The sequence below is a fragment of the Heteronotia binoei genome, chromosome 21 (genome assembly GCF_032191835.1).
Source record: "Heteronotia binoei isolate CCM8104 ecotype False Entrance Well chromosome 21, APGP_CSIRO_Hbin_v1, whole genome shotgun sequence".
Taxonomy (NCBI): Eukaryota; Metazoa; Chordata; class Lepidosauria; order Squamata; family Gekkonidae; genus Heteronotia; species Heteronotia binoei.
In genome coordinates, this window is record NC_083243.1 from 74,401,457 (window position 1) to 74,414,724 (window position 13,268).

General features: G+C 43.5%; 1 protein-coding gene across 1 annotated transcript in view; it reads left to right on the forward strand.

Moving 5' to 3' along the window:
- Positions 1-13,268, forward strand: part of RYR3 (ryanodine receptor 3) — a 721,882-nt gene that overhangs the window by 330,224 nt on the left and 378,390 nt on the right. Inside the window, exons 25-28 of the mRNA XM_060262621.1 lie at positions 18-165; positions 1,199-1,404; positions 2,233-2,407; positions 13,000-13,208. Of these exons, the coding sequence (XP_060118604.1) occupies positions 18-165; positions 1,199-1,404; positions 2,233-2,407; positions 13,000-13,208 (738 nt within the window). The remainder of the gene's footprint in view (positions 1-17; positions 166-1,198; positions 1,405-2,232; positions 2,408-12,999; positions 13,209-13,268) is intronic.

A 13,268-nucleotide genomic window follows, 5' to 3' on the forward strand; every position in this document is an offset into this window, starting at 1 on the left:
TCATGTATACTTTTCAGGATCTCAAAAACAAACGAAACCCTCGACTGGTACCGTATCTATTATTAGATGAGCGTACTAAGAAATCTAACAGAGATAGCCTTCGTGAAGCTGTTCGTACTTTTTCAGGTTATGGATATAATATCGAGCCCCCAGATCAAGAATTAGGCACGTTGTTACAATTTTGTTAATACTTTCTGTTACTTCTAACATGTTTTGCAATGTCTTTCATCTTTACAAATGTCATGTAACTGATTTACTACAGTATTCTCATGTGCCTGCTACATGATCAGAAAACTGGAAAATGTTGCAGGAACTGTATGGTGCCACCTCTTGTTTCCTTTACCCTGCCTGGCATAGAAACAAGATATTTTTAAGGTGTGGCAGCAGCCATTCATGTGAATAGTGTGATAAGTCATCATTTTCTTGTAAGACATAAGAGCATTTGTACACATGGTTATGGTGGCTAAATAAATAAATAAATAACTTGGAGTTGCTTCAGCATCTCAGTTTTCTAGATGAGATCATGACTGATTGTAATTTGGAACAATAAACACAGAGCAATGTTTGGTATGAGCAGTAAGCTGCGATAGTTCTAGCACCACTACGTTATGAAAAGGGTTTTTTTTTAGTTATTTCTATTTTTCTATTTCTGCTTTATCTTCAGACAGGCCCAAATCATGGCAACTCTACAATACAGAAAAAGCGGCATTAAAACTCCATTAATTTTTAATCAGACAATTTTAATAATGACTAAACAGGTGGTGCCCATTTCCAAATGATTAGAGAATTCTGTTGATCCATTAATATTATATAGTGTAAACTAGCTTCCAATCTGATTAAATATTTTGCTTATAAACTTTTCAGTTAATTCACTGGGGAATGTTTTGGATCTGTAATTGATTTACTTTTCTACACTACATGCTTAATGCCGCTGGATATTTATTTTAGAAAATAGATTTTGATATACTATCTAAACCAGTCATTCTGCATGTATAGAAATCAAACACCTGTCTGAAGAACATGATATGTAATGGTAGAATGTTTCTTGATTAATTTTTTTAAAGTTTGCATAATATTCATTTTTTTAAAAGTATCATGTCATTTTCTAGCAGTGAAGCTATTTTCCAATGAGACAGAAAATAAAAACATAGAATGTTCAGTTATAATTAATTTTTCATGTTTTTAAATGTTTTGACAGCTGACCAAACTGTGGAGAAAGTGAGCATTGACAAGATACGCTTCTTCAGAGTAGAGCAGTCTTATGCAGTTAAGACTGGAAAGTGGTATTTTGAATTTGAAGCTGTAACAGGAGGAGATATGCGTATTGGGTGGGCAAAACCAGGTTGTCGTCCTGATGTAGAACTGGGTGCTGATGACCAAGCATTTGTGTTTGAAGGCAGCAAAGTTAGTACATGAGATTACAATATTAAATACTGTGAAAAAACTAAGTTCGTGGCTGTGCCTAACCCATTCCCAAGATATGGAAACCAAATATGATTGAAAGATTATCTAGAAATACGACATAATTTTAAAAGATTTTCAGATAGTGATGGATATTTTTGTTGGTGGATTTCATAGTACTTTTCTAAAACAAATTGAGTTTCTGATACATGAATAAATTGTGTAAATCATTGTGAGTAAATTGGGTAAATTTTGGTAAATTACATGCAGTTCGTTTGGTTGCAATACTTGCCTGCGTGTTCTTCCTCCTCTCGCAGAATTTGTAGCATTGTTTTAGGTTTTGTTTGGAAAAAATGATACTAACAGTTGATAAAAATATAGGCATAAAGATAGAAACAGAAAATATTGTACCCTTCCTTCCTTAGCATTAATTTCCATTGGAGAAAAGGAAACTGGAGATTTATGCATCTTTATAAACATATATACATGTTTATAAGCATATATTTAGAAGGAATTAATCCAGGAGCAAACAAAGGCAATTTTAGTTTCAAAGCATTATCACTTTATGCTCGAGATCTAATCGGCTCAGACCAAATCAAAGTATTCCTTTATGATTTTGTACAAACTAATCTGGACCCAGTTTCACATTTGTACATACATACAATGAATCAAACAACTTTGGAGCCAAGTATGTTTTAGGAGTTTTTTTCCCCGTTTACTGTTCATTATTTGATATGGTTAATGTTGTTACTGTGCTAAGAAGACTAACTCCTTTTTAAATATGTGCCTATTGCAAATATGTACTTATGTGTTCTACGTGTTATTTTTAAGGGTCAACGCTGGCACCAAGGAAGTGGATTCTTTGGACGAAATTGGCAAGCTGGAGACGTGGTGGGCTGCATGATAAATCTAGATGACAAATCAATTATCTTTACTCTGAATGGGGAGTTACTTATAACAAATAAAGGTTCAGAGCTTGCTTTTGCTGACTTTGAAATAGATAATGGTAAGATCAATTTTTATTTTTCTCAAAAATATTGGTAAATGTAAAGAAATATTGAGAAAATTATCTTTTGCTAGATGTTTCAAATTATTGGACTGTTAAATTGGGCGCTTCATAGCTTTCAGTCCCCATTGAAAAATGAGTAGCAATTAACATCAGTAGAATTTAAGGGAAAGTAGTTCAATGGGGGGTTCTTGTTTGTTATTAGCAATCCCAGCAAGCATTTTGAAAATTGAAAGGTAAAACTATCTTTGAATTGCTTGATATTAGAAAATTAAGATGTATATCAAGAATGGTGCCATGTTCTTGAGGTAATTCTAATACTTTTATAGAACCCAGAAGCCAGTCTCTGCGTGTAGAGCTTCTACTGAAAAACTATACTCATTAAATCTCATATGAACTTTGCTATATATTAATACTTTCTGTTGAATCCCTGCATTGTATGGTTTCATCTCTGAAAACAAAAGAAACAAGGAATGCCTTGTCTCTGGTGCCCCTAGTGTCTAGAATAGTGTTGTCAGTCCCCTGGTAGAAGTGGGGGATGCCCCACTCCACTTTTTCTTTCCCAGCACTGCTCAGAGCAGCTATGGAGATTTTTTTTAAAAAAATGGCTGTTGGGCTGATGATGTGACATGACTTCTGGGAAAACATCATAGTGATGTTATGCCTATCTTACGTATATTTTGTTAACACAGCCATACTCTTCAAATTAAGACTATTTAAACTGATTATTTAATCTGTGATATTTAACTATCTGCTTTTAAAATAGCCAATAAATTGAGAAACAAAATAAGAAATTGTTCTTTTTGAGCATCCTTTTTCTATCACATGGCTGAATTTTTCACTGGTCACATTCAGTTCAATCTCTGGATGACACAGGAGAAAATTTTGAGTCCTGAGCAGCTGGGTTTTTGCAAAGGAAAGTCCACCTGAGACCATTGTGCTACCCTATCTCACCTAGTTGATAAGTATTCTGTGCGAAATAATCAGAAACTATTTGTGGTTTTCCTGCATTTAAAAAGTGTGTTCGATTCAATTGATAGGGACCTTCTTTGAACTAAGTTAGACCAGCTAAATATGGATAAAAGACTTCTCATGTTCATTATAAAACTGTACACCTCTAATTCTTGTCAGATAAAATGCTCACTTGCAGGCAATCTGACACCAAAAATCTCTGCTAACAAGGGTGTCAAACAGAGTTGCATATTAGCTCCCTTTTTATTCAATCTCTTCCTCGGTGACCTTGCTGGTCAGTTGTCAGATGCTGACTGTCACACCCGAAATTTAATGCAATGCATGTACCCTTGCTACTCTACACGGAGTGTTGTTGTCCTGCTCTAAAGTGGGTTTAAGATTTCTGCTGTCCCGCTGTGCAGCCTTCTTACTAATAACAAGCTCCAACTAAACCATGATAAAACAAAAATCCTAGTCTTCTCAAAAAAGTGGAGATCTTATAAGTGGGTCATTGATGGTAAAGAGATAGAACAGGTTAAATACTACAAATATTTAGGCATTTACTTCCAATATAATGCGACCTGGTCCACCCATCACAAGTATGCAGCGAAGATAGCTAACACCAGTGCTTCAGCTATAACATGCTTCTTCTATTCACAAACCAATTTGTGCCAGCTGCTATAAGAATTTTTAATGCCAAAGTAACCCCACAATTATGGTATGGCATTCCAATTTGGATTAGGTCCTTTGTACTATTGAATGTGCCCAATCCAAATTCCTGCGAAAAATTTTGGGCATGCCAAAATGTGTTTCATATGCAGTTATCGGCTTAGAAACTGGCCAGTCCTTAATGGAAACCATTTTAAGGCTTATGACATTCAAATTCTGGCTACACCTACATTATAGTTTTGAACCTGAGAGCTTTAAATATCAAATGCTCTCTGAGTCCAATGTGCCAAATTGGTTAGCACACATAGAGACAGGCCTTGGATTCAGTAGGAGCTCACAGGAGCAAAGCTCCTGAACCTTTCTGAGAGTTCCACCTCCTTCTTCTGAGAGTTCCACCTCTTTGTCCATTAAATAGTATGTGCAGCTGCATAACAATCCCTGCATAACAATCCCTATTTTTCTACAAAATGACCCCTGAATAGAGAATAAAATTAAAGTGATGGGCCTGTCTATAGAATCACTGTCCATGCTTACATTTGCCCCCCCCGCCCACAGTCGGAAGAACAAGACAAACAAAATGTATGGGTAAACAAACGGCAACTATACTGAACATAACACGGCATGGGGCAACCTAAATTGCCGGACAGGCCAAGGGAAACCCCTGACCCTTCCCTGTCTGGCAGGGTAAGCCCCCCAGCCCCCCAGCAGTAGCCAATTAATACCGGCTAATGCCAGGCCAGCAAAGGCCAGGTATACCATCCACCGGCCAGGCGCCGTATTCCAGAGCAGCCTGCCAGAGAAGGGAACCCTATAGCAGGCATCCCAACAAAGAGCCGTACAGCCCATCTGCTGTTTCATCCCGCCACATTCCCTAAAACAGGGAATAAACCGAGGGTGCTCATCGGTTACCTAACTAGCCAATAAAACTCCTGCCACCACAATGCCAAGCCTCAGCTTAGGCAATTGCGCCCACCGGCTGGCCTAAAGCCAACCAAAGCCCCATCCGCAGTTCATGCAAAAAGGCCCTGTTACCCTTCACGGACAGGTGAACACCGTCCTGCCGATACAGGTCTGCCACCTCAACCCTTATCGCAGGGTGCGGCAAATAAAAGCCCAGGCCTTGACCCAGTGCCTTCTTAATCGCCCTGTTGGCTTTGCGCCTGGCTCTTTCGATCCCAGTTGGATCTCATGCCACCCTCCAGACCCTGCGAGGAAGAATGGTGGACCACACAATCAGCACCTTGGGCCACCTGCTCCGTATGACCCGCAGGTCCTCAATGGCCTGCAATGAAAGGGCCCTCCCTTTCAACAAACCAAGGTCATTGCCACCGAGGTGGATGACCAAAATATGCGATGGAGGACTGTTCCTCCCTTGGAATAAGAGTGGCAGGAGCCCAGCCCACCGCAGGCCACGCCGGCCCTGCCACTCAACCACAGCCCACTCGCTGAGCCCCAACTGGGATCCAATTGGTGAGCATCAAGCCTGGTGGGCTGCCCAAAACACCATGCTGTGGCCAGCGATCAAAATCCTGCGCTGTTCAGGCCGCACCACAGCACCTAAGAAGAGAAAACTACCAATTGAACAAAACAATGGTAACAGGATCGCCCATATCAAACCCAATCAGGCGTCCAGTGGGCGAACATAACTTTTATAAGCTGCGGACCTAATTGGTCCTGGATACCCCATAGCAGCAGCAGTAGAAGCTGCTCCAATCTGAAAATAATGGGTACCGAATCTGACCCTTCCCAACCCCAGTTTCTCCAGGGCCCTGGAGGTGATTGTCCAAAACTGGAACTTGGTCAACGGTGACCTGTCAACATGGCAAAAAAGGGGGCCCAACTCGTCACCCTGCACGGTCACGTACTGTTTTAATGCAAGCACCGTGCAAATGCCCTACTCATGGCACTGGCCCAAGATGATCACAATACCTTTCTGCTTTTGATCAGTTTTGGACCTCCTTACCCTGATGGATACCTGGTCACCCTCAAATTTTACATCCCCCGACTGAAGGGCTCAACCAGAGGAATCATGGCGCCAGCTAAGCATTAGCTCGCTAACTCTGAGCGCCCCAAAGAAGGCCGTTAAAGCTGCGGCATGAAACAGTAAAGCCTCAAATGTAGACTTACACACTACCTTCCAGATCGCATGCAAGCCCCTTAAAACTGAAGGAGAGAAGGGACGCTTAGTATCTGGCCGGGGGCCTTGCTCATGAGCCCAACCCTCTAACATCTTGCACAGCCAAAAACCACCTGTGGTCTCTGTAAAACCTTTAATCTTGCTGTCAAATGACAATGCTGCCAACTTTGCCCTTATGGATTTAACCACAAGCCCCTTACCTTTTAAATAAACGCAGAACTGCATGAGGTGCTGAGCTGGAATAAGCCACCGCGAGCCCAATCCTACCTGCTCCCTAAAAACTTGAAACTGCTTGATGGCCCGCATATAAGCCGTCCTGGTACTGGGCGCCAGGACTAACTGCATTACCTGGTCAGCCTCAACTCTCCAAGCCGCCACACTTCTGGTGGCATCCATGCCGGCCGGTGGTCGGCTTCTGGTGCCAGCTGTTGAAACCGCTCCATCTGCCGGTGAGACAGAGCGTCTGCCACTCCGTTGCAAACACCTGGCACGTGCTTAGCAAGAAATAAAATGTTCAGTTGCAGACAATGTAACCTGAAAGCTCTAACAAGGCCCATAACAGGAACAGATTTGGTAGTCAAGAGTGAACAACAGCCATGTTGTTGCAGCAAAAATGCACAACATGATTGGCCAACTCAGCCCCCCATAGCTGAACCGCAACCACTATTGGAAAAAACTCCAAAAATGTGAGGTTGCGACAAAGTTCACTCCTCAACCACTCACTGGGCCAACTTTCCGTGCACCAGTGGCCGCGGAAGTAAACCCCAAACCCCATGGAACCAGCTGCATCAGAAGTAATCTGAAGCTCAGCCTCTATCCTCATATCTTCACGCCAAAATGAAACACCGTTAAATGAGGACAAAAATTGCTCCCAGACCTCCAAATCTTGATGCATGCCACAGCTAATACTAATCCGGTGATGGGGCAAATGTAACCCGCCCATGGCATCACAAAGTCGCCATAAAAATGCCCTGCCAGAAGCCACAACTTTGTATGCAAAGTTAAGATGGCCCACAATCTGCTGAAGCTCCAGCAATGAAATCTTACGCTTACCCCTCAAAGCCGCCAGTTTCAATCGCAGACCCTGAACCTTCTCTGAAGGAAGCCGTGAAGCTTGCCTCATGGTGTCCAACTCGATACCTAAGAAGGTGAAAACCCGAGAAGGGCCTTCGATCTTCTCGTAAGCCAGCAGGACCCCCAGGTCCTCTGCCAGCTGCAAAAAAGAATTAAACATCCAGGCACACTGGCCAGACCCACCCGCGCCCAAAAACAAAAAATCATCCAGATAGTGAACTGAATTGTTGGAGCCCGGCCTCTTACGCAGGGCCCATTCCAAAAAGGAGCTAAAACACTCGAAGGCAGAACATGATAAGGACCAACCCATAGGCAAAGCCCTATCCATATAATATTTGCCGTTAAACATAAACCCCAAAAGTTCAAAGTCATCAGGGTGCACCGGAAGAAGGTGAAATGCTGACTTGATGTCGCATTTCGCCATTTCAGCCCCCAATCCACAACTCCGAACCACTTTGACCGCCTGGTCAAAGGAGGTGTAACAAACCGAACACAAATAGTCTGGAATGGCATCGTTCACCGACCCCCCCCCCCCTTTTGGGAAAGACAAGTGGTGAATAAGCCGGAACTCCCCAGGCGCTTTCTTTGGCACCACGCCCAAAGGAGATACCCTTAAGTTAGGGACAGGTGAGCTGTCAAAAGGGCCCAAAACGCAGCCCTCCGCACACTCCCTACCTATCTTGTCTCAAACCACCTGCTCCATTCCTGGAGTGAATGTAAATTCTTTGACATACAAGGGCCCCTAGGGCCCTGAAATGGAATATGGAACCCAAAAAGAAAACCGTCTGCAAGATACCTTCTATCCAAGGCCCTGGGGTAATCGGCTAAAAGCTCATTAAGTACCCTCAGCCTGATGGGGTTGGGTCCCTTTGTTAGCTGACTGGGTACCACTACCGCCACCTGGCCGCTTCCCACCTGACCTGGGCTTGGATTTACTGCATGCTGACAAGGCATGTGAACCCCCACACAATGGGCACTTGTGCTTATACTTGCACGTTTTCCTGTTACAAATGCCCTGCGATGTGTACTCCCAGCACAGCAGCTGGGGTTAAACTGGGGACATCAGCTGTAGCCACAGCTGTTGGTTAATCTGGTCCCAAGGAATAGCAGGGTTCAACGCCGCCCTCATCCGGAACTCCTCATCATACTTCAGCCACGCAGCGCCCGAGAAGTCTGTATAAGCCTTATAAATGATATCAAAGTATTGAAACAGTGGAGCGGCCTGTAAAGGCTCCGCCCGCGCTATTACCCCTGCATATATCAAAAATCTGGGCAACCAGTTGGCCCAGTTCCTATCAACCTTCCTCCATTTGAGTTTCTCCTTGTCTTTCTCATCCAGCTCATCCTTATCCTTCTTCTCAAGCTCCCTATAAAGAAGGCTAAAGACATCCACATACTCTCCACGTAAGATCTTTTCCCTGGTAGCAATCATCAAATGGTCACCCAGTGGCATGGCAGTGTCACCAAAAGGTCATGACTGAAAGGGTACCGAGCCATAAGGCATTGGGGCCAAGCCCATTGGGCTGCAGGCCATCCAGCAGGCCAATGACTGTAAGGCTGCTGACCCCATGGCAATGTCCCACCTGTTGACTGCTGCGTCGAACCCCCCTGCGAGGTAGAGGGCATAGTTGCCAATGAAGAGACCTGAGTGGGGCCCCAAGGATAAGGCTGCCCATGAGACACCGCCACCCAAGCTCCTGGACCACCAGAGAGACCAGAGGACCCACCTACACCACCAGGACCAAACATAGCCATGGAGCCAGTCGGACCCAGCCACCAGGGGGAGCCCCAGCCCCCCCTCCAGGGCCAACCACCACTGTTACCTTGACTTCCCCGCTTTATCGATGCGCTTAGAGACCAAGAGGGTAATTCTTAGTGACGCAAGAATGAAGGCTGTACACAGTAGCTGTAAAACCACTATATACATTTATTTACAACACCACTCACTCTCCTGACTGACAATATGCTCCGCTGCACTCCAACTCCATTAACCCACAATCACCACAGTTACTCTGTACATATACATTGGACAGCCAATCAGCAACTTGCTGTGTCATGCTGACTCTGCTGGCTGATGCAATACCTCTGGCAGCCAGCCACCTGCTGTCATGTAGATCATCTAAGCCTCTAGATCTACTTTCAGTTCTGCAGCACATGCTATAAGCTGTCTCTTTACACATATTAGTGACATCAGGGCCATCAGGGTCCTCAACATTGACCAATAATACCACTGGAGCTGGAACCCCACCACGCCTAGAGGGGCCTGCCCCATCTGGAGATTCGCCCTCTGCCTCCGACTCAGAGTTGTTGTCCACTGGCTCTTGACTCGGCCCACCGGCGGAATCAGTCCGAGCGGCCATGTCCTGTAACGAAGAAATACAAGCCAGAACCTCCTGCTCAAAAGCCCTGGTGGAGGTCCTTGCCGCCTTACGGCCCTTTGTTAACCCAGACAAAACAGGGTCCAAACCATGCTGCCTTTCTAACACCCCCAAATGCTCACCTAGTGCGAGCCTCATCCTCTTCCCCAGGGCGAGGCACTGGTGTGCACCTTCTAACACCCTTGAGTGGCTGTTTGCCCTTGGAACCCCCCTGTCCCTTTTTGGGACCCATAACTTCAAGGGGGAGGGGATAATCAAGCAAGCCAAGACCCCAAAAAGAAGCAAAATATTAACCAGGGCTGATCCTGCTTAGCTTCAATCCTATGGCTGTCTGGGACCTAAAATCCTTGTCTTACTGGCTTGCCTAGAGCAACATGGCAGGGGCTAAACACAGGAGCGTCCTCCTGATCGCACTGGGAGTTATGACCTCCTCCCTCCCCGGCCCAAGCCGGTTCAACCCTCCGTGCACAAATCCCTTCCCTCTCCACTCCTCCAGAGGGGTGGGGAAGAGAACGCAGCGTCCTGACCCGCGGAGGCGAAGAGGAAGGGGTGAGGGGGGAACAAAAGAACCACCACCCCCTAAACCAAACCAGCTGATAGCCCCAGGAGCCGGTGTCTTCAGGCAGAAGTCTGACGACGGACGACAATCAAGGCCCTCAGAAGCGGCGCGGACGACGGAGCGATGCCTCCACAACTCCGAAAAAGCCCAGGCAAACTGCGCCACAGGAGGCGTGTCCAGGCTTATAAAGCCCAGATCCACGCCCCCGCAACATCCCCGGATGAGGGAGGACTGTTTGCCTCTCCTCCTTCCGGGTAGGCAAAAACGGCCCCCACACTAAGCCACCGTAAAGTGGCGCAGGCGGGAAGGGGCCGCATTACTGCTGCATTCCAACAGATCAAAAATAGGATGTTAGACATTGAGGGCCAGAAGTTAAATAGTCTGGCTAACAAAATCTGGTCCCCTCTGAACTTGAGATTCCTCTCATCACAGGGAAGATGGCCTGCGTCTTATCTATCATCTTTGCAGGTGCCACAACAACGCAGAACATTTTCTCTTGTTAGGTGCAATGCTATGCCCTCTACCATTCCTGATGGCAGATTCAATAAAATAGCCTATTCAGCTAGGTATTGCCTTTGTAAGCAAAAATGCATTGAGTCAATTTCTCATGTTCTCCTGCACTGCCATCTTTATATGGATCTACATTATATGTATTTATACACTATTTTAGCCAGTATGATTGCCTGCTCTGACGTACTTAAGGTCTATAGACTCTTGAATGATTTTTCTATCAATGTTACTGAGAAGTCAACCAAGTTTCTGTACTGTGCTCTAAAGTTGCACCAAAGGATATCACAGAAATAATTTCTGTTCATACATGTGTGCATGAAAGTTGTGTTTTTATCTTGTTCTACACTGTATTAATTTTGTACTGTTATTTTTATGCCAATAAAGGCTGACTTGACTTGACTATATCATCAGCTGCTGAATAGGGATGGGCATGAACCAGAAAAATAGAGGTTTGTGCTGCAGGGGTTTTCATTTCCATTAACTTCTCCATTGCACGAACCATGTTTTGGGAAGTTCATGGAGACCCCCACCTGGAAGGAAGCCCGGAAGGCATTTAAATGCCTTCAGAGTCCACTTCCGGGCTCAGTCTGAGAGCTCAGTTGAGTCAGGTAGCCCAATTCAGCTGAGCTCCAAAAGTGAGTTTCAAAGGCCTTTAGTGCTCACTCTTGGAGCTCAGTTGGACTGGCCTTCATGGAGCTCACTTCCAGTCATGTGGCTCTGATGGCATTTAAATGCCTTTGGAGCTGATGAACCTGCACAGAAACCTCCATGAGGAGGTTTGGGGATCAACCTGTCTCATGAACTGGCCTGGTTCATGCTATACTTCGGTTCATGAGCTGGTTTGTGCCCATCACTACTGCTGAAGAATCGACTTCTCCTTTTTTCTATGCTTCCCAGTTAGGCAATTGCCCCTTTCTAATATTCTTTAACATCTCCCTAGGCTTCTTATGGAAGCTTCACATAAGACTACATTATCATCTTTCTAAAATGGTTTGTTATAATGGTTTACTTGTGATGCAGGCTCAGTTAGCCTGCTATACATGTTTTAACTCTGCTATAGATGCTTTAACTCTGCTATGCGAGTTGTTTGAAATATGGGGACTGTTTATTTTAGAAGATCTTATACACTTAAATAGTTCTTGATTATTATTTGTATTGATTGTTAATCTCAAAACATAATGGTAGATACTTAGTTTAGGGATAGTATAATAAATTCATGACCCTTGGTATCTGGGGATTATGGATCTACACTAAGGCATTTTATATTATATTTTAAATTAAAGTTCTATGTGACCTACCTCAGTTGACCTCAGTGTGATTTAACAGCTAGCACAGGCTCATTAAAAAAGTCTTACTGGATTCTTAAAGCTGAGGGGGTGATCATGTCTGTTTGTTTAGTCTCTTGTCTATTTAACCAAACTTTGCTTCAAGTTGGGGGTTTATTTTGGTAAGAGAAAGTATCCTGTGGCTTTAATTACTATTATGGTTCTGACTATATATAGAGAGATTTCTCAAATTTTGAACTGTGTTTTAATTTAAAGACAATTTAGTCAATACAGGAAATGCATTCTTCAAAGCATTAAAATCAGTCAAGAGTACACCTAGTAGCTGTTTCCTGAGAGCTCCTGTATGTATCTTTAATGCATAATCTGAAATCTCTTTAAAATATCTGCATCAGAATATAAAATGATATAATAATACAGCAAATGATTTATTACTCTCTTTGGCATTGAATCACTTTGATTAAAACTGACCAGGCTTTATCTGAATCACTGAAGGTTTGTGTACCTATTTGTTTACATATGAGTCTTTTCAGGAGCTGGAAGCTCTGTGTGTTGTGAAGGCAGTCTGAGAATCCTAGATCGCAAGAATGTACAAACTTGCCAACACCACCATTTGGCAATGTCTTTGATTTATATATTTTTGGACTTTATTACGAGGGAATGATCCAGACTGTCAAAGAAACATCGGGGTTTTTGTTGTTCTTTTGTTTTGCTTTGGAAGCACTGTTATCATTGTATAGTAGCCAATTCAGTTCTAGCATAGTAAGATTAAAGAATTGTTTTAGATTTAGATTAAAATGAGGCATTGGGTTTTTTTCCCAGAAGATTATAGGAATAAGCATAGGGTTTTAAAAGAGCCTAATAGAGCCTAGTGATGTGCCATTTCTGGAGTGATTGCTAATGCTCATGCTACATTTTCATCTGAGAAAATAAAAAAATTACTTGCTTGACAGATCTGTGTTTCCATAATCATTTCTGAAGTATTTATATCGAATTTTCCCTGATTCCTTATTAATTTCTCATTTATTTAGGTTTTGTCCCTATATGCTCATTGGGTCTATCTCAGATTGGTCGAATGAATTTTGGAAGGGATGCCAGCACCTTCAAATATTATACAATGTGTGGCCTTCAAGAAGGCTTTGAACCTTTTGCAGTCAACATGAACAGAGATGTTACTATGTGGTTTAGCAAACGCTTACCAACATTTGTCAATGTGCCAAAAAACCACCCTCATATTGAGGTAATACTTCATATTAAGAAGATGCTAATCCTGCTTAATCCTTTGGTCATCAAGAGTTGT